The sequence below is a fragment of the Cyphomyrmex costatus genome, unplaced genomic scaffold, assembly GCF_001594065.2.
Source record: "Cyphomyrmex costatus isolate MS0001 unplaced genomic scaffold, Ccosl1.0 scaffold75, whole genome shotgun sequence".
In the NCBI taxonomy this organism is placed as follows: domain Eukaryota; kingdom Metazoa; phylum Arthropoda; class Insecta; order Hymenoptera; family Formicidae; genus Cyphomyrmex; species Cyphomyrmex costatus.
In genome coordinates this window covers 1,295,611-1,318,077 of record NW_017280322.1, presented here as the reverse complement: position 1 = coordinate 1,318,077, position 22,467 = coordinate 1,295,611, and the positions used below count along the sequence as shown (strand labels likewise).

Genomic DNA, 22,467 nt, shown 5'->3' with positions numbered 1-22,467 from the left:
GTCTTCGTGACATTCCTCGATATTATATAGCTTTAATCTCTTCTCGTTACATATACTCATCCTGTTCGCATCTTACAGTACATTTTCCCCCTCCGTCATTTTCTCATTCTTAATGTGATTTTAAGCAGCGCCACTACCAAACTCGAGCATTTCCGTGATTGCTTGCAAATTATTTCTTTTTCTTTCATTCGTCTTATCGTCTCATATGCTTTACCTTCTACGAACAAAACATAATTAAAACAATTTTAATAAGACATGTTATTTTAGAATTCTTTAATTCCGTCTTTTAGAGATGATGTATGTTTAATCTTACAATTTTTAAATATTATTCTTTCATTGTGCTTAATATATATTTTGTGCTTTTAGCCTATTTTACTTTATGAAGAATGCTCTTATTTTTTTTTATTTTGCACTCGTTTTTGCAATTTTCTGCTCTAAGTTGACGCAAGAGAATCGGAATCTTCAATTTCTGCCAGTAAGCGCTTTATTACGAATCTATAATCCATACACGTCAACCAAAAATGGCCCTTGCGTTTCCGCATTACTCTAGGAAATCACTCTGTGGATAGATAAGAAAGGAGATGGACGAAAGGGTAGACTCCATTCTCCGCATAGCGTGCGGAAAAATGTTTCAAGAGAATCAGTCATGCGTAAGGCGTTTCGTTCCACACATTTTGTCAGTCTGACATGTACAGACGAACACGTCTACAAGTCATACGTACAATCGTACATATACAAATCTTGATGGGATCCACCCTCTATGAAACAACGGAGCAAGCTTTGATCGACTCGCTTGGCTTATTTTCTATAAAGAAAATTCCCTTCGGACTAGAAGAAAGTTTGCGCGGAGGGAATAGAAATAAAGAAAGATAAAAGATAGAGAGATGGGTAAATAAAAAGTGATAATATATATATTTGGTTTCCTATATGGAAAAAATCTGACATTTAATATAATATGAACTTAATAGAGACGAGAACTTTTTGGAGAACTTGGATGTATATTGTTATATGTCGGGGAGGAGATATTGAGCAAATATTTATTGTGTGCATTAACGCTTAATGTTATCGTTCTTACACGTTTTAGTGAGAATCTTTAAATTATATTTTTTTTTAAGGTCATCTTTTGGTGATGGGAATGCGAATATGCTTGTTTATATTAACACTTTACGTTAACCATGCCAATTTTCAGAATAAACAGGCGTTCAGAGAGAGACATGTATGATTGTTTTGTAATATGTTGCTAATAATGAGGAATTAAGAGCATTAACTCAATTACATTAATTATTAACCCTCTAGAAGCGAGTGTTGCATATTTATAATTTTAAAACTAAATTGCGATAAATTTGGAATCTGTGTAGATTAATATGTATAATTACGCTCGTTTTGATGCAACGCAAATGAAATATAATGAGGCTTTATACTTTATACTTTTTATAGTGCAGATTAGTTACCGCCAGAAAAGCGTCGATATATAATACTTATAAGACATTTTTGAGCCAAGTCAATAAAAAGATTGTTTTTTTAACGATACAATACCGTCCCTAGAGAGTTAATAAATGGCAATTAAAAGTAGCGTTTCAATATTGGCAAGATCAAATAGTAAGCAACGCATGGTTCAACGTGTCTCTGTAGTGTTTAGAACTCACACTAGGCAGACGCGGCGTTTGGATGACCGAAAACTGTCCTGTTTATTTATATATTCTATGTCACATCCGTGTCGGTTGTTATTTACCTTTTAAGGTTTCTATGTGATTTTTGTTTCAGGAACGGAACTGGTGCCGAGCTGATCTGTATGAACATAATGTAGCCAATTTTTTCTAACATTTAATAATAGTTGATTTAACGCAAGATATTTTTATACACGGTCTATACATACACACATAATGTATATATTCTATATATCTACATATGTATCTATTAAATATATAAATATTTGATCTTTATGTATTTGTATCCGTTACCGACAAGTTAATTGTGGAAAAGTATATAATTCTATAGGCTGTTGTATCTTTACAACTTACGCTGTGTATGATTTGTTTGTTAAGAAAATAGTAATGACTGAATTTGTAAAAGAATGAAGGCAGTGAAACAAAGAGCGTAAAAAGTTTGTTGATTTGTTCATTAGTACAATAACTTTGTAATTCATTAAATTCTTGTGGATTGAAATAAAGTAGAAACACGGATATGCTTCTTCTTTTCTCGATTTATATACATTCGTTTGTGATCGAAATTCTATTCATGCATAATATTCATTCCGAATGTATATTAACGCGAAAATTTTTATGATAGTTTTATAGATTATGTATTTAATTCGTTTATATAAATATATGGCTTGATAATATGATTGTGATATTTACTGTTGCAATGTTTTGATTGATTCCATGGTTTGTACCTATAGTATTTGTGTGTGTAATTCTGTTATTTAAGCACGATATTATTTCACTATAGCACCACGCTTTACTGCATAATGGCAAACGAGAAATGAGTATTACGTAATTAATATTTATATATATTATTGAATGATTGTGTTAAATTATTTCTTTAAGTTAATAATATAAACAAAAATAGATGTTTATTTTATATGCTCTATGATTTTTTGTTTTCTTATAGTATTTTTATATAGGTATAAGAAAAACACTCGAAATAATTTTTTAGTAATCGATTAAACATTCAAGCTGAAGATGCATGAATTTATATGAAATAAATATTTATTATAATTTTTTAAATATGTAAATAAAATAAACGAGAATTTACAGAAAAAATAATGAAAAATCTAATACGAAGACACTTATTCTAGTAATATAACAGGCAATAATAGTAGTGCCTGGATTAAGCGAATTTACAGAGTTCTTAAGGAATTTTTCTAAAACTCTACGATAGCGTCAGCGTGCGAGCAAGAAGAAGAGAAGATACGGGGTACGTATATCTGTGTGTGTGTACGTGCGTTGGTCGCGCGTTAATTAGTTTGCAAGGAGTTTAAAGGCAAGCCTGGAAGGACTTCGTCAGGCTGCTAGGTGGTCCCGAAGCCTCGAGTCATCATTGCCTCATTTACTTCGTAAAACAATCTTGCCGGCAGTTCAATGGGCCTAACTATATCAAACTTGGCACCGCGTAATTAAACTTCCTTGTAAACCGGTCGAAAGGCAGTAGGGTTTACGTGGCTAGTCGAATTTTGGTATGCGATATGAGATAATTAACGAATGTCCACGATTTCAAACCATGGAATCTCTAATTTATTGTATATTTTTTATACTCTTTATGTCTCATATATTTTCTATTAAAAAAAATACAGTATGCATTCGGGATAGTATTATTGTTTCAGAAATAAATTGTGAAAAATTGAAACACAGTCAATTGCCATTACAATAAAGTTTAAAAAATATAAGATTAAAAATATAAGCTTTTAATATGAAAATAAAAAGTTATGGTAATAATGAAATTGAAATATTCTAAAATGTGAAAGAGATAATTTTACAAATATGTTTATTTTGTGATAATGTTTATATTTTGTGATACGTATATCGTAGACTGAACAGGAACGAAACGAGAGTAGCGTTTGTATTTCTGCAACGAGGCAAATTGATGCGAAATGCAAAAAGGACGCACGAGATCGCCTTTTGAGAAATCGCTCCGGATTATTAGGGTACGCCAGATTTTCACCGTACGACCAACGTCGAGGGTTAAGCTGCCGTTTTTACTGATTTTCTTTCTAATCCTTACAAATGTCAGGGTCATCAAGTTTTTTCCCTAATTCGTATTGCGAACCGACCCGCATGAGAACGTTAATCTTGACAGAACGGATCGTGGTTTTGTTTAAGAAATGCTTGTTAAACATTGCCGTATTATTAACAAGCGCAATATGGTACAACCGTAAAGTTGTACGTTAATCTTGTTAAAGCGCAAGAAGCAAAACGCACGACGTATCTTTGAATTACGCAGATTCTGAAATTATTCTTTCTCGTTATTCCGATATCTTTTCGATTCTCGATTGACTAACTCTATATAAGAATCAGATCAGTCGTCACGGAGCTGCCTACTATAGAGCTGCCATTCACTCTCGACCTCGGCGAGCTTCTTTCTACGTAGCTGAAACGATCGTCCGAATTCAGCAGCAGTGTGCTAGTCGGCTCGTCGCGATTTCGGAGTCTGCGCGAAACTTTCACGATACACACGAGTGTCACTAATCTCTTTCCCGAGGACAAAACTATCTCTGTGGCGTAGACAATGGGGAGAATCTGACGAGTCAAGCGCAAACCCTTGAAATGACAAATGACAGGATGTATCCTAAATACACCGCTCTGTCGGGGTGTCCTATTTTCTTCGTTTCTCGTCGACGCGACGTTCATATATTTCTCTCGTATCTAGTTAACGCAGTAGCTCAGTTGCAATACTTTTATGTCTATATATATGATAATATTAAATTAATTAATATTTAACAGATGAAACTAATAGAAAATATAATTTTATTTTTATTGTATTATAAAAAAAAATTGAGAAATTATGTGTAATTTATATTTAAAAGAATTTATGTATTTATGCACACGTATCTCGGCAGTTCATCGTTGTATCATTGTTATGAGTCGGTATGATTACATAAATACTAAAAACAGCTGTATATGGTAATGGAAAACTACTCGCTTCCTTATCCTTCTATCGTGCGCCTTCGCTTCAAGAAATTACTTCGGAGCAAGGTGAAGTCCGCGGAACTAACGCTATAGAAAAAAGTACGAGAACAATAATGAGGCTCCTTTAAACGTATACGCAAGCCTTTTGAAGTGGCAAACGGTACTGACTTCGAGAAGTAGAAACGTGTTAGCGAGAAGTCGTAATTAAGCCGAGCCCTCAGCGGCATTCGTCGTTGTTCCCCTTCCCTCTCTCCTTTACGAGTACGCGATATATTCCTTTTCATAGACACAACGCGGACTCTAATCTATCTAGAGACGCACCGACATAATTAATTTATTCGCGTTTGCGGCTCGTTAATTGAATAACCTTGGCCACCCTTGCTTGGGACGGTTAATGAGCGCGGAGCCGCGGTAGCCACGAGTCTCATTAAGCGGATCCGCGAGGCGCCCGGACCCCGGAAATCCGCATACACCCTAGCTAGCGTGTCACGTGCTCTGGTTTCTGCTGGACGAAAATTATCACCGAAAGGGTTCAAAAGTGAGGACATGACGAATCTAAAAGAGAGTTTCTCTCCTCTCTCACCGTCGAAGTACTTCCTACGCATTTCACTCGCTGTAGGAAAAGAAAGACCTTTTCATTCTCGGGACACTTCTCGCGATCACGGCACGCATCTTCAGTTAACGTGCAATTTTTTTCCTTCCTCCCACCGAGGGGTGCCCCTCGTCGTTATATGTACTCCTTGTTCGGAATTCTTGCGGACATCGATGCACAATCGATTAATTCCCTAACCGAGTCCGTATTCATCGCCTCGCTTTAAACTACTCTCTTTTATTATTTCTTTTTTTATTTTTTCCTACGCGCGTTGGGCCTCCTCCTTAACTCGGATCGCAGCAAGATGGCCGCGGGCTCCGGTAAATAAGCGACTGTCATCTGACGCCCGCAAAAAGCGGATACACCGCGGCAGACTGGTCTCCGTGCTCCCGTCTTCGTCCTGCCCTCTCACCCTCGCTCTCGATCTCTCCCTTTTCCCTCTTCGTCTGTCTTCTCGCTCTCTGCTCTGCCACCTCTCTCTCTCTCTCTCTCTCTCTCTCGCTTCCTTACTTTTATTTACCCGTTCGTTTATTCCAAGCATCGTATCTCGCTGGATCTCCCCGTTCCCTTCTCCTTTTCTCTCTTCGACTTCGCGTTCCTCCTTTGCGCGGTCTGAAGATTAATTACAAAAAATCGCCGCGACGCGAATTGGAAACGTCGTTCGTGGAACGACGAACGGCCGAGGGACATGTGGAGGAAGGGCATGGAGAGATATGTCCACCGATGAACTTTTTGGCCCGCGGAAGGTGGCCCAATAAGCGATCGGACATTTCGGGACCGAAACGGAGGAAGCGGGCAAGTTTGCCGCGGGCTTAGTCGATCACCGCATCGCACATCGACAACAGCTGTCAACCAGGATCAACGTAATGTATACGATATGTAAATAGCAGTCTTGTTTGTCGCCAAAAATATGGACCCTCTTCATTCTTCGCCTTTCTCCATCAGAGACACGCGAATTTGCTATCGATATGTTCGATTATGACACTTTATGCTCGGAGACACTCTTTAAAAATAATACCCTGACGAGAGAGAATGAAAGAGAGAGAGAGAGAGTAGAGAGAGAGAGAGAGAGAGAGAGAGAGAGAGAGAGAGAGAGAGAGAATGAGTTAGAAAAGCGTGAAGAAAGACATCCATTAAAATCTCATTTAATGGCTTATGACCTTTTCCATGTTGTTGACTCCTTTAAAACTTGTTCTTTACTTGTGGCTTCGAGTGTTAATGTCCTCATCCGAAATATATCGTTATCTTATCACGCGAAATTTTTTGTTGTCACGTGTGTCCCATAATTCCTCGTGAATTTCAGGCACGGCGGGAAGCGTGGAATTCCGGCCGATAGAAGTCACAAACCCATTCGTTCGCGTATGAGCGAATCCTTTATTTTTGGTAATTTCGAGACAGATGACTGGTTGACTTGACAGGCCATTATAATGACATTAGCACTACGTCTACGGAGCGGAAGAAATGGGAATCCTCATAGTTAGCGACTTCTCGTTTTCGTGCTCAGTAATCCGTTCTATTTCTTCAAAGTTAAAGGTATTGAATACAATGAAAGAATACAGCTCAACTCGATATATCACAGAAAGAGTTACGCAAAGTATTATAGCTCGAAAGTTGACATCGATGACTTCTGACGGAGAAAACCGTAATAGGAAATTTCAATATGACGAAGTAATTACTTGACTGATTGACAGCTTCCACATATAGGACTACATTTAACAGAAATAGTTCATAAAATCTGTTTCGAATCATTAACGAGGATTTATACTTTTCATTACGGTTACTTTCTAATATGCGATTTTCTTCCGGGTAACCGGAGTACTACAAGTCTAAAGAAAAAAATTTATAGAAACGATTAAGAAGTATAGTCAGAAAAATAGCATGAAACTGATATTTTTTGCAGCGACATAAATACATTGAATAAGATAAGTTTAATTGCAATATATACATGCTTCAATATTAATTATTAAGCACTACATTTATTAATATTTTGTAAGTAATTTTCTTATTTATTGTGTTCTCACTCTACTTTTGTTTTTCTTCCGCAGCCATTCTTCTTAGAACAAGATCATAGTTGAAACTTTAATTTGTGCAAGTCAAGGAAAAAGCAATTGTATAGTTGATGGAAAAAAATTCGGAAAGTTTTTATCTGTGATCTTAAAGTATCTTCTTAAAATTGTGTTGTATTAAGTTTGCACACATTTTCTCGTATATTACATTTCGTATATTTGCGAACGTAATGTAAACGTTGAAAAAATTTCCCGTGGACATTATGTTACAGCGATAACGTTATTACATAAGCAGTGTTGTTGGATAGAAACGTCGCGCGATAAGTGTAAACTTAGCTTTGAGTCGAATTAGCGATTAACAGGCGCGGAAGGAGGAGGGTCGGTCCTGTGACGCGTCTCCGCGTTTTTCGTACTCCTCGCCACGCCAGCGAGACTTGACAGTCGCGGAATTGGGAGGAATTAAAAACGAAGTGAAATAAAGCAAAAGGGTGGTTCGAGTTGCGGCCGGGTTGCTTTGTGATGTTCGCAAGAGGCCGCGCGAAAAAGCTTTCTTCTCCCCCCGTTCTCTTCCTTACGATTCCCTCGCTTTCGTCCTCTCGCCCTCCTTCCCCTACTCTGCAGTCTATGTGCTTGTGCTCTCTCCTACATCCCTTTCTCTCTTTCTCTATCTAGTCCACTTTCGTTCGCAAACTTTCATACGACTAATTTGGAACGAGCGCGAGGCGCAATTCTCGGAGAGGCGGACGCAGAGAGTGCAAAAACCAATCATCTTACCTTCAGGGATGGGAATTAGCATTTCTAATTCGTCTATCTAGAATTAATAGTGCGATGGGCAGTCTGATTGTCGGTAGTAACCCCCCTCCCCCTCCCCTCTTCCCCGAAGTGGTATTCTGTCCCTGATGGAAGGTACAAGGGGAGTTGGTTTTACAACCCGAGATCAATTATCGTGACTCATTCAAAGCGGTTGTCTCTACGTTCATTAACCAATTAGTGACTTCTCTGCAATACATTCAATGTAAAATAGTGTAGGTTAATGCAGAATCCAGCTTGATTCGCTTATTGTGCGTTATTCAAATGTAATCATATAAATAGGTACTTCTTATCTCGTTTAAGCTAATGCTACAATATTAAAAATATATTCAATGTCTTTAATGTTACTTTTATAATTTTTTTTTTTTTCGGAATAACGAAATAATTTTTACGGCTGTTTTATTGTAAAAACATTTACTTCAAATTTGACAATTAATTCATAAAAGTCTTAATATAAAGTAACATTCCAGCTGAATATGAGCCGAATGCCCCGTGGAGAAATCGCGTCTGGGATGAGATCTGGGGGAGGCGATTTGTCGGAGGGTCAGTATTAACGATAATTATACAATTAATAGCTCGTCTCAGGCCAATGGAGGAGATCGCTTGGACCGTCGCGTCGTGGCGGCAGAGCTGTGTCGACGATAAATTTAGCAATTATCGCTTTAACGCGTAATTGGGTCGATCTTCCGTTTGAAACTTTGTGGGAAAGCAGTCGACCGCGACATTGGCGTCAATTTACTGATTGTATTAAGCCGCTGCAATTGGTAATTGGTTCTACACGTGAAATCATCGCCGAACAATGTAGATGATATTGGAGATGCACTAAAAAAACTAACATGATTATTGTTTATTGGCATGTGTTTTTTTAAGGAGAAATGTAGTTATAATTTCATTGTCATATTATTAATTAAGCACTAATTCTCCGCCGGCAACTAGAGTCCTCAAAGGTACCATCGGTATTTCGATTGTGAATTTTGATAGATAAAAAAATTATTTTATATTTCTCGAAGTTCTCTATTACTGACGGAGTTAAAATTTATGACAGAGGATTAATATACAATATATACTGCACATATGTATTAATTGTATATATTATAAACTACTTTAGGATCATAAACGGAAAATATATAACGAAATTGATATAAACGCAATCACATAGATTATTTCATATCTGCCAAGTGATGATGTACGCAAACAATTTACTCAAGCCGACGATTTCTTGGTCTACGGGGCATAATTATCCTAATCTGAAATAGAGATGCTCGATGATATACATCGGGTCTCGGTTTCTGTTTCTCATAATTACATAATTAGCGAATTCTTAGCCTGTATCGCGATCGTCTCGCGTACTGCCTTTCGCGATAATAAAGTTCATCTTCCGTGGAACTCGCACGGTGTCCTCGCCATGGACTTTCTAAGAAGCCCTTTGCACATCATGCCGAAAGGTACGTCCTAGAAGCCTGGATCTTGAAAAATGCACGAGGCTTCTTCGGACGACAGACTGTTCAGACATACCATCGCATCGGCGATCGCTGCGATCCTGACATTCCACTATGCGATCCTACCAAAAATCGGAAGGGATTCCCTGTACTTTAGAATATAATATTTTTTTTCGATAAAGAGCAGTTGGCATAATAAAATTGCGATAACAAATTTTATCTGGTTTTCTAACAGAGGGGGGGATACTTAGATTTAGATGTTTATATATTTCATTGTATTTAATTTTATTTACTTGTGCTACTTGCTTATTCTATGTGTGATTTACTTTGATTCTGACTCGGGAGAGTTTGTTCAGAGTTCTGAATGAACGAGGTACATATATTACACACGTATAGAGCCGCCTTATTATCTCGAGGTTACGTTCGCGATAAACCCGAAGCGGTGCCTGCTGCCGCGTTTATCGTGGCGTACGGAAGCTGGTAAGCTGAAAGAATATTTCTAAGCGATCCAATTACACGTACGAGCGCATACTAGCGCGCAAAACACACCCTCACGCATACCGCGTGCACGAATATATACCGGGCATAACGCGGGACGCCGCTCGAGCGTCCTGGACGCAATTATCCCATTTAAATTAAGCCGCATAATTGGATGACCGTCTATTCACACTCGTAAAGCACCCGTGCGCGCGCTTTTACTACCGCGCGGCCGAGGCAAGGATGAATTTAAGGAGCGACGAAAAGAAACGAGGCACACACACCGGGCGTGTGGAAAAAAGAAGATCCCCCGGCGCGACGCGGGGGCAGCCAAGCCGGAGGGCGGATCCTCCGGTCGAAAGGATACTGCTACTGTTCGTTGCTACAAAACGATTTTGTTCCTTCCTTCTTCCATTTCTTTTCCTCCAGTTTTTACGCCGCCGGAATTTTAAATCGGTTGGACAACGTTATTCGTTTACTTGACGTATTTTCAAAAAATTGTCTTACAATTAGTGTCAGTGTCTTTTTCCTCGCAGCTCTATCCAACCCTTATAATTTATTCATCTTCTTTATTGTTATTACTTCCTCTGGAATTATTCTTCACGTGCGCGATGAAAGGTAATGAAGGATACTTGATAATCGCGCACGTATCTCGCCCTCACGTCGTGAGTAATTTGCGAATTTTATCCCTGGGATTAGAGAAAAGGATAAGGTTCTTGCGCTGTGTCCCTGCTTGATTCCCGATTCTCTTTTTAATAGATTCGAATAATCCGCTAACAAGAACGAAATTAATCCACGACCTTCATTAATATTATTCACGGAACGCTTGATTACCCCGCGAATTTAAGGGGAAACATAATGACATTTTCAAACTTCTCTTTTTGTAATTTTTATAAATTTAAGTGATTCAGCGAGAACTTGACACAATTACATACTTGAAACAAATTCAAAATGAAATACCTGACAATGTAACGGTACATAAATCCAATAATAATTAAGAGAAATGTCTATCGAGCGTTTATGCGGTTTCATCGAGATGTATGATAAGGCGGATCGCACTCGTTTAACGATCATCTCGAGAATGAGAAAAATCCCGAGTCACGGGAAAAAGGGATTCCCCGGCCTGTACGAGGGAGAAAGGACAGCCGAGAGGGATCGAGCACGAGAGATTACGTGGCAAAATCCGCAAACGAGAGAACTTAGAACGGTGTTCTAATTGCGAATATGACTATGCTTAATTCTCCCCCTGGTGGTCCCCATTCCCGTATTACGCTAGAATTCGTCTGCTTACTGTTCAATATTATGCGACTATTCATAAAATAAAAATCATATATATATATATATATATATATATATATGCAGATTATGTCAATTTTTCTACTGATCTGAAGTATAGGATTTGTTAAAATTACAGAATACGTGAGATAGGAGTTTCCATCACGTTCGACGTGATGGGATTTCTATCTCACGTTAAATTAATTTCTTTAAACTCCCTTCATGTTACTAGTCGAGTCGAGCGTGATGGGTGACAGTTAATCTATCCGATCAGTCTTGGAACGATTTACCTAGATCTCGAATCGCCGACGATAAACTATATGACTTCGGCGTGAAAATTGGATTCGTAACATCAGCGGCTGCCTTTTCGTCACGGGCTTTGAGAACGCCGATTAAAAAAGAGCAATACAGCGAGATGGAAGGAAATCGTCCTGCGTCTTCTTTTGGAAAGGAGACGGGGCAAGAAATTGATGACCAACTTTAAATCTATAACTATTGTAACTCGTGCGTTCGATTTCGATTCCGCTAGTCGGAGCGAAAAAAGAAATACTTATGCTTAAAATGTTTTATGTTTAATGAACGCAACTTGGTTTAGTGCTATCATTTTTGTATGATCGATTATATATTTCTGTATTAAAGTAGATATATATAGTACAACGTCGATAGCTTTCTCACTTGATAAGTCGCTAATTGTATTAATCGGAAGGTACTCGGATAAAATAATAAATTTACATTGATAAAATATTACAGTAATTTTTACGAAAGAACTCTCTAAATAATTTACCAATTCTACTGATTAACATTTACAAATAATTAATCTCTCTTTTCCATTTATGTTATAAATGCTGCGGTATTTGGTCTGAGGAGCGAAAGCTCACCAATCTGCATCGGAACATTGTTTACGAAACAGTGCGTGAAATCGAACGATTGATCAACCGTTTGGTGGATAAGAATAGTTGGAAGCTGTTGGCACGCGCTGATAATCGATAGAAAGCGTTACCGTCACGGCGGCACAGTGATCGCGGATCGGACAGATCTCGACGAATCTTACGGATCTTAAATCGTGATAAAAAACATGACCTTTCATCGATGTTATTTTGATTCGTCCGCCACGATTCTTGTTGTTGTCATCGCAAGACGTCGATGTTGCGCGACTGCTATTTTCTACGCTCGCCCTGGCCGTGTCATTGACATTGTCAACGCCCTTTCCGTACTGCGGGAAAGTCGCGCCGCAACTTTGAAGAAAATTCCACGCTCGTAATTCCTTTAAGGAAAAGGCGAGGTTGGGATCACGATGTGTTGTAATTACCAAGAGCAACGCCGCCGTGTACGTGGGAGAGTCGCGGAGTCGTTGTGTGGACGGATAATATCTAGCGATGGAATAGCAAACGTAATGATTTAAAGGAGATCGTGCACGCTCCTTCGCGATTCATTCTCGATACAAATCCGATTAATCATTTCGAAAATTCGATATCGTGCAAATCGGAGAAAATACGAGTTATATTTGAATGTACTGTTAAATTCGTAGGTAAATCCAATTCAATTAATTATATAATTCGAGAGTTATTTTTAATCACCTCTATATATAGATTGTCATTGTTTCTACTCAATATATCGTTAATTTAACTAAAACAGTATAAAGTTTAACCGAAGAAAATGCATTTTTTGCACTTAAATTTAATTTATTTTTTACGGTGTGCACATACGTTAATATAGACATCGTTTCTTCTGAAATTTCACAGAAATGGATTGATATACATTTTGCATACATGGAAGTTAAAAATAACACAATGATATTTAACTCAACGGATTGGATCACTATTACTTTTTTGATATTTAATGTTTTCTACGATATTATATTTCCTACGAGTATACATTAATATCCGTATATTTTCCATTTAATCAATTTCATTTATAATGAAATATGACGAATATATCAATCAGTATTGCATTAACAATATTGGATTTGCAGTTACGTTGAATGATTTAATTTAATGTATCTATATTTTTATTTTGGGTTTCAAAATTAATTTTAGGAATTACATTTTAGATCAATGACAATAATAAATAGTTACAGTATAACAATAATAACATGATATTCTTCTTTTTATTTTCTTCACAAATATCGCCGTGTGTTTCACATATAGTTGGTAGTTTACAATCGCGTTCGAGCGTGCACATGTCCGTGAAATATCAGAAATAAATTTAGAATACACGACATTCCTTGAGTTCGTTCTTAAGTAAATGTTGACTTTGTGTAAACACATTCCTACGTTTTTTCTTGCAAGTTGCAACTAAGATTCTAAATCTTTTACCTTATAGACACGTGTTATCTCAACAAGAGAACATCGATGGTTTTAGTGATATTTATCGAAAAGATCCAAAAACAAACAAATAAAGATAGCGATGACGTAGTGCTTTGAGTTTTGCTGCAAATAAGTTTTGCTTATATTCTTAATAATAAGTAAAATTAGAGCTATATAAATCACAAAAGTAAAGAGAGGGTCAAATATATATAAGGATTATTAGACACCAAATTTTATCTCGACAATCTTTGGTCTCTTCTTTATTTACTTGAGTATATTCTTCAATTCATAATAAATATAAAGATTCCTTTTTTTTCAAAGATTTTATATGATTTTTTGATAACATGAGCACATGTTACCAAACATTCTTATCTTAAATTTTTTAATACGTTTTTCTAATCGAAGTACTTGTTAAACAAGGTAAAAAATAAGATATATTATGTGAATGTTTTAAAAAGCAATGGGAATCAATAAATATTAAAATATATACCGTCTGGTTTTGATTATCTGTAAGCCGTTTTTCAAATGTCGCGTACTGCCAAAATAATATTTTCTCCCTGTCCACGCGAAATAGATTCCGCGGAACAATATTATTGGATTTTGCTAATTTATATTATTTTTGTGCCAGAGAAATCGGCGTTTGATCTACATTACGTTCGTTTACTGCTATCATGAAAAAAAATTGCACTCAATCAAATTCGATAAAAATCGATAAGAAGAAGTGTATTAAATTATATTTTCGGAAAAGGCCTCCATCTTCCCGAGGAACGTGTCTTAAAAAGCACGAGGGATAAAATCCAGGGTTTCGCTCACGTCTCACGAGTTCTCTCGGGGGCTATCGAGAGGGTTGCGAGGAGAAGCGGGAGGTGGCGTTGAGGTAGGAGGGTGAAAGGGGGTTTCTTGGATGCCGTGATGGCGGCACCCAAGAGCCGGTGGTACCCGGGAGTCAACCCTCCAGGCGGGGTTGCCAAACGCATACAGGACTAGCCATCCATGTGCTAGGAAGCAGCTCCTGTCCGCGGGCTTCTTCGTTCTCTTCTCTTCTACCTCTTCCTCCTCCTCGTTCACCTCTTCCGTCACTATCAAGTCTCTATCCCGCTCTTTCTCGTTCCACGTCTACGAGACCGTCTCTATCAGCCACCTCTTGGCTCCTTGCTCGCGCGTTTTCCTCCTTCTGGAGGGGACCGCATTTTTTCTGGTTGCGCCTGCGATGGGTGGCACCCAGACCGGTCTGTGCCCGACCAATGAGAAGCGCGACCGCGGTAACGCCTCTCCCAGAGTGCTCCGACAGTGGCAGCCTTCCTCATCGACTACTCATCGGAGTTAGTCCCTCTCTCTCCCTCACGATCTCTCACCGGTCGCTCGCACTTCCTCAACGTTCTCCCTCACTGTTCCTGCCACTTGACTGTCCTTTTTCCTCCGCAAGCCGCGTCTACGTTTCAGCTCTTGCTCTTCTCTTTCCTCCTCCGCGTATCTTGATATTTTTCATTAATTTCTCTCCGAGCTCTCTGGATGGTTCTCTCTCTCTTTCTCTATCTATCTATCTGTCTATCTCATTATAGTCACTGGGTATCTCCTCTTTATTCTGCGTTTCCCGTTCTGGTTCGGAGATCTCTCCTTCGCTTGCGCATCCGCGGGATGCACGTCCGACTGGCTGTCCTCGCGAACGATCTACGTATTTGGTCCCCTCGCTTGGGGTTGCTCTCGCGCCAATGTCCTTGTCCCTCCGCGAGAAGCATGCATTTGTTCGCCGTACGACCGAGACACGGTTTCTGATATTTCATTATTTATTTCTTCCCCCTTCCAAATCTTTTACTTTCGAGGATTTTTGCGAAATTGCGGTGCCGTATCGAAATTATGGACCTATTGTTAGTGAGTACTCTATTTTTTCACGATTAGGAACATTTTTCTATTAATTTATTTTTTTTTTTCACATCTTTAGTCGGTGATTTCGACTTGAGCCATTTTCGTTTTCTGCCTCGTAGATACGAGGCTTTGGATTTATGGATTCGCGTTATCTCGGGACACAGGTGTGGTCAGTGCCTTCTTTCGTGAGATCGACCTCTGACCTATCCTCCAACGTCACAAGAGCCCTTAGGAAGGGGCAGGAATACCGCGATGGCAGTCGGACGCGCATGGCTGCTTTCCGTTAACCTCCGCACCTCCTGGAAAGCGTCGCTCTGCTGGATTATCTACCCCTTCTTTCAGAATTAGAGGACTATCTCACTACCCTTATCACTCCGATCGACCGAATCCAACTTTCAAATTTTATCTACTTAGACTATTGTAGACGTCGTGTCATTTATAAAAGACGATTTTCCCACATAAATTCGACATTTATCACGTAAAGGTTTGTCTCCATTGAATCCGATCATGCCGATTGACGGTAGATTTTTTTTCTTATAAAAGTAAAAGAAGAAGCCAAATATGCCTTTCGGCATGATCGGCTTCAATGGGGACAAGCTTTTATACATTTCTCCAAATGATAAATTGGACGTCATCTTGAAATAATCGTTGCAAGTATAAAAAGAATAATGCGAATACCTTGGGACTAACTCTTGAAATATATAATAATTTAAAGATGAATTGGACGAATATTTAAATATAGAATGTCTTTCTGTATACGTGAATCGCGGTAAATCAGCGTTACGATCGCGGCGTCTTTCTTGGTGCAAAAAGATGTCGACGTAAGCCGTCACACACATTTCTAAGAAAAGACGTTGACATGCGGCATTTATCGCTCCGCGTTGAATCCGGTAAAAAAAAAAAAACACATGTACGAACACGCGATTAACGACAATAAACAAAATACGTCGGTTTTAAAGCGTGGATGGCGAGTCGCAGCGTCGATGCGATATGGCGCAAAAAGCGCCACCATTTTCCCCCGTAATACGAGAAATCGCAGGCCACCGAGGGTCCTGCGAGAACGAAGGATCGAAACCCCGGTCCTCACCTAGGTGAGGGATGAGAGGTGAGAGCGAGGTGCGCATGTACGCTTCGAGGAGGGAGCACGCCTCCTCCTCGCGGTTCCGCAATTTCATTTTCTAAATGAAGCGAGCCAACCCCCTGGGAGGAGTGGAAGGCTTGGCCTTCCGTTTCGTGTACACGCTCGTGCCTGCTCGACTGCAATCGAAAGCGCATATCCATTTAATTAATTATGCATGAGGTCCGCCGCAACGCCGAAACACGGGTCGGTGTTATCGTCGGTGTAACCCGTGTGAAAATGGTCGCGAATTGCCGAACCACGTCTGCCGGTGATTGCCAGCAGTGGTTCGCCATTGCCTTTTTATGGCCGATATTACATTTTGGAGAGATAGACATGTAAAAATCATCTTTCAAACACAAAGGCTGCGAATGAATCTTTTTATCTCTAGATTTTACATACCTCTTGTTAAACAAAATGGCTATTTATCTTATTTAGTAAAATTTCGGACTTATGGTCCGAAATTCTAGAATACATTCCAAATATTGTCCTTTCATATTGTTTTCAATTTTCGATATCGAACTATTCACGAAAACTCGTGAAGAAATGATGAATATTGTATTTTCATGTAAAAACGGCGAAGGTATCTTTCATAGTGACTTTACGGCGAATTCTCGAGATTGTCGCAAAATGACTTGTAACGGAATTCAATTCTGACTCTTCATATAATTTGCAACAGCTGTCTTATGTCTCGTTCGACGTTATATATATTCGCTAGAAGACTGTTTATCCACGCTGGTCTTCGATTCAAGTCGACCTTCTTCCATCGTTCTTTCCTCTGCTAGATTCGTTTCTCATTAATCTCTGTCCTCATCCTTTTACTCCGTTTCATGATTTCTTGCTACATTGCTTCGGTCCGTCCCTCGTGTCCCTTTTCGCTTTGCTCGTTTGAGACAACATGGCCGATCAACCGGGCGCCATTGAGCAAGTCGGAGGAGGATTTTTCAACACTTTTCACGGTTTGCTTTTCGATTGGTACTTACGAGTGCATATTAAAAATATTTATATTTTATCGTGATAAAGATATATAAAAAAAGACGAACAAATAAAAATCTAATTACATAAAAATTATTAAATTATTTCAAATAATGTGCGTAATTTGACCGAAATATGAAGTTTAAGAGACAAATATCAGATTTTATTTAATTATAGAAAAATGTTTATTTTTTTTTATATGGTTGTTAATATAAAGAAATTATTTACCATTTGAAATAATTAAGTTTTTAGGCTTTAAAATTAAAAAAATGTTATATACAAAATTTAATTATAGAAGAAAACGTATTATATTAAATAATAATCCTTGTATTTCTAAGAACTCTCTGCGTAATATAGCACCTAATCGAATGCTGTTTTCAACAAGATATTTATTGCTCTGTAATTGATGTTAGCAATCTACCGCATTATTTTTTCGACTCGTACAGTCCGCACGTACCCCCGACATTCGAATTAGTCGAATATATTCATGAGTCGTGTAAATCACTTAAACGATCCGCTTTTTGATTCGGAAGATAGGGAATTGCTCTCTCATCTGAACCTGCCTCTAATCAGAAGTCTAAAAAAATGTCGAGGTGCATCGATGTCACCGAGGAGAACGGTAACCAAAAAACGATCTGGCGCCAGAGAGGAACGAGACGACGTGCTACAGCCGGGCACAGCAGTCCGGGGTCTGTCGGTCTGTCGGTCGTCCTCATAGCAGTGCCAGAAGAGCATTGGAAAACAAAAAAGCCCGCCTCCACTCCTATCCTCCTCCCACCAGCCTCTCGTACCATAGCGATCTTTGAGAATGGCCTTGAACTTCGAGGGAGAACCCCATTGGCCGAAAAACCGTGTCGCAGTTTTTCCTCGGGGCAGCGGCGGCAGCTCTACGAGCACGAATCACCGGGCGAAACGGCTCTTCTTACAAGCTACTTGTTAGGTAGCTCGGAAGGTGGAACGAACTCTCCCCCTTTAACCTAACCAGCAACCCCCCTTGAGGTCTTCTTCTTCGCCCTTCCCTTCCCTTCGGCGATAAGATTTGTGGTTATAGCTTGTTTTTGGAGCACTCCGCGGGGGTCGACAACATCGCCGCTCATGGTTCCTTTTCTCGAGGAAAAGGAAGGACGGAGGATCTATTAATGGCCAGTGAATGAACTCACGAAGTCGTTGGATTTTTCACCGAGACGTACACTGACCGTCAAGAACATCGGGATATTTTGTTACGCATCCTTGCGCGATTAAGTCTCCGTGCTCGCATTTAAGTCAACGAGATTCCTGTTGGATAAATTTCTATTAAACAAAATTTTTTTACTTATAAATATAGGATGTAGCATATGTTATATCATCGATAAATATACATATTTACAATTTGATTGTTTTTCTGTAATTTAAAAAATTCTACGTACAGTCAATATCAAATCTTATTTGGACCGTGAGAGTTTCAAATTAAATACCGATGAGAAATAAGCCATTTACTGGATCTTGGATGCTTCTAATATAATTTTCGTGTAAATTTATATACCTACTACGTTTGTAAATCCCTAAATGCGCGTCGAAATTTTTTTCAGACTTACAACGCAAACTAAACTACCGCAGTATACTATTACGAGTTAAATTGACTAACAATCCAACAATTTTGATGCTCGTTGCATCTTGGATCTTAATAATATGTTGAATGACATATTAAAAATCTGTAAATAATTTAATTACATTGCGAAAAATATTACCTCGGCCGGAAGTCTAATCCGGATCGCCTGTTTTACGCGCAAGTGTCCCCGCCAATTAGACTACCGAGGCCTTAGTAATATTCTTCGCAATAATCGTACAAGTAGGAACCAATGTCTACTTTTTACGTGCACGTACGGTATCTATGTGTAATGCTATTCGATTGATTAGATATTTACTTGTTTTGTAACCAGCCTTATTATTACACAAACTACGGCCTGGTCCACAACCTTGCATTAAGTGGACGTAAGCGTTGAACTTTAAGTGCTAGGTGACGTCATATCCGTCCTTAAACTTACTTTAATCCGTAAAATATAAGCTGTAACAAAATCGGCAATTCCCATTTCTTAACGCTAAATAAGTCCTGGATGTGTGCATCAATCAATAAGGGACTAGAAATAACGGTTGCAACACGTAATGAGATTTTAAATGTCAGTGTATCGCGAGTGATGACATCTGCAGTATTTTACAACATGGAAAGCAAAATTGACAGAATTGATGACGAGATTCTCGTCAAATATGTCAAAGCAACCCCAATATTATATTATATTATATTATATTATTGATCTCATATTTATGTTTAAATGCTACTATGTTACGTATAACCTTGCTGCCTGATAGGTACTGATGTCTTAAAGATTATGTTCATATTATGGATTACTTGATTTAACATGTTAAGTTTTATAGCTTACTTCTTAGTGCTTATAGCTTAAAGCTTAATGATTAAAGCAAGGTTGTGGATCAGGCATACGTTTCACTTGACGTTTGTAGCTCTTGCTGTCCTTTCATTGCTGTTATTTATCAAATGTTAAACGAGAACAAATATGGCAAAGCTGCGTTCAATAGCAAAAACAGCTTTGCATCTAATGTTAAATTCTTTAATATGATTGGACTTGCCCTTAATTTCTCACTGGATCTAAACCCAATCAAATTAAAGAATCTCATAGTTGTTTTTTCTGCTGAAAGCAACCAAGTTCACTCATGTACAAAAGCTGCTTGAGCGCCAAATGTTTAGTCGTTATACTAACGCAGTCATAGTAATGCAAGGACTATGTCTCGCAATAAAAAAATTTCAGAGAAGTATTGCATATAGCGGTCATATAAATTACCACAAATTTTTCGGACTTTTTGTCGATGTTCCAAAATCGACGCATTCACGAATGTCGTTCCTCAGATTCGTTTTCTGTTCCACTGACCTATGAAAATATAATATTACTGAGAGAATACACGCGCGCATTTAAGAAAGTAGAACACCGAGAGTTCCATGACCTTCTAACCATGACCATCAACCCCATTCTATGTAGTTTTCCTCCGTCTCCGGCGATAAGATTTGTGGTTATAGCTCCTTTCTAGTCTACGCCACGGGGGTTGGCGACATCATACTTCTCTCTTTCTCTTTTTATCCTCTAGTTGGCGGAGTGGATGTGCAGTTCAAGGTCGATGGTAAAGTATAATAAAAGAGATAGGCTCAAGAAGAGAGTCAGACTTTCTTTAAATAATTCTGATTTGGATAATTTAATCGAAGCAATTCATTAAGTAGCGTTTACAATGAGATTTTCAGACGTGTAACCTAAACTTCAAGCCGTTAAGAAATTGACCCATCACCAGTCGAATTTGAAAAGAATAATAGACTATAATTTTTTCTGGTCAACTTTTTACTTAAGTTTCAAGGTTTAAATTTTATATCTTAGGATCTCATTATATACGCGGTTAATTTAAGTCCGTGGGACGTTATGTTCCATCTTAAGCCAATTTGTTCGCCATTTGTAATCTTATTGCCTAGTGAAAAATAATAATGAAATCGACATCGAATTGATGTCGATTCGACGTCGATTCCGTTGTCATTTCTCACTAGGTGTTACCATATTAACACGTTGAGCACCAACAATACACATAACGATTTCCAGCAATATACTACAATTCTCAAATTGCATAAAAAGTAATAATTTCCAAATAGTTTCAAGTTTCGACCCCTGCGCGTGGTACACCTGTAAAAATTGGTCGGCATTCAATGTGTTAACAAATTTAATCGCAGATTCAACATTGAAACATTTCCATTTCAACATTCGTCTCGAACGGATACTCGTAAATTGCCAAATCTTGAAATTCACTCCACTTCGAGTGAAGACACAAGCAAGAGGACATCGGCTTGTTAAAATATATCTGCGTAGGTTCACCGACCGACCCCTTCGCGGTGGGTGACTTTTTATCCTAGGACTGTTTTTTTCCCCTCTTCCGCATCTACCGAAGAAATTCCCCAGGAATTCGTGAACCATTTCAGGGGCGGGTTTTTGCATGATGTTTCACAGCGTACGCGACCTTTCTCAAGCTTCTCCACACCGAGGACTGTGCTCGTGGAATTAGGTCGCAGGAGGTCAGAATCTCGTCCTTCCGCGTCCACGCTCCGAGATTTTTACACGTCAAGGCCGACGTGCGGTGATTCAGCTAGGTTTTTGCGTATTTGCGAATTCGAGGGTTCGTCGGCAGAGGGACGGGTTGTGTGTTTCGACGCGTCCTTGTTTTCTCTTCTCGCGGAAATTGCTGATTACACCTACATGTCAAGGAAAAACCATCCGTACGACGTTGCGCGACTTGTCGCTTTGCACGTTACAAGTTACGACATCTGATGGATTATTTGACATATATACTTTTTAAATAATTCTCACATAAATTACGAAATATTTCATGAATCATCAATCACGAATTCAAATAATCTCCTAATCATTTTTTTGAAAAATTGATTTATACAATACTACCGAATGCTCATTTCTATTTTTTTTTTAGATTTTTTAATATGATATTAGATTTTTATAATTTAATATATTTTTGTGCAAAAATGGGATTCTGAAATTCTTTGACTTCAATAATTACATACCTTTTGTACTAATGGAATGTTTTATTTTTCAATATTTTCTTTATTATCATAATAATTTATCCGTTTAATTTTTTTTAGTGAGTAAGAAATGTTAGCACTCTTAGCGTTAATAACAATAAATGAAGAGACAAAAGGAGCTTAAAACTCAATTTAATTGAATTGTCCAAATGTGATGGGTGTACAGTATATTCGCGTCACGTTACCATGAAATTTCTTCGGTCTAGGCATAGTATTTTCTTGAAAATCGTGAAGCGGAAGAATTGTATCCGAATGGCGGAGTACGATACGAACCGATATCGTTAGAGCGTATCGTTCAACCAAGAAAAGCTGTTGCTCCCACTTTGACGTTATCCGGCGCAGCGTAAACGAGCGAGAAGGA

At 38.5% G+C, this 22,467-nt stretch overlaps 1 protein-coding gene across 2 annotated transcripts in view; it reads left to right on the top strand.

The window, feature by feature from the left end:
• Positions 1 to 1,874, top strand: part of LOC108781009 (ubiquitin carboxyl-terminal hydrolase 48) — a 54,663-nt gene extending 52,789 nt beyond the window's left edge. For both annotated transcript variants that reach the window (XM_018548868.1, XM_018548869.1), the window contains one exon: positions 1,765 to 1,874. In XM_018548868.1, the coding sequence (XP_018404370.1) occupies positions 1,765 to 1,787 (23 nt within the window). In that variant the 3' untranslated portion in view covers positions 1,788 to 1,874. The remainder of the gene's footprint in view (positions 1 to 1,764) is intronic.
• The last annotated feature ends 20,593 nt before the right edge of the window (positions 1,875 to 22,467 follow it).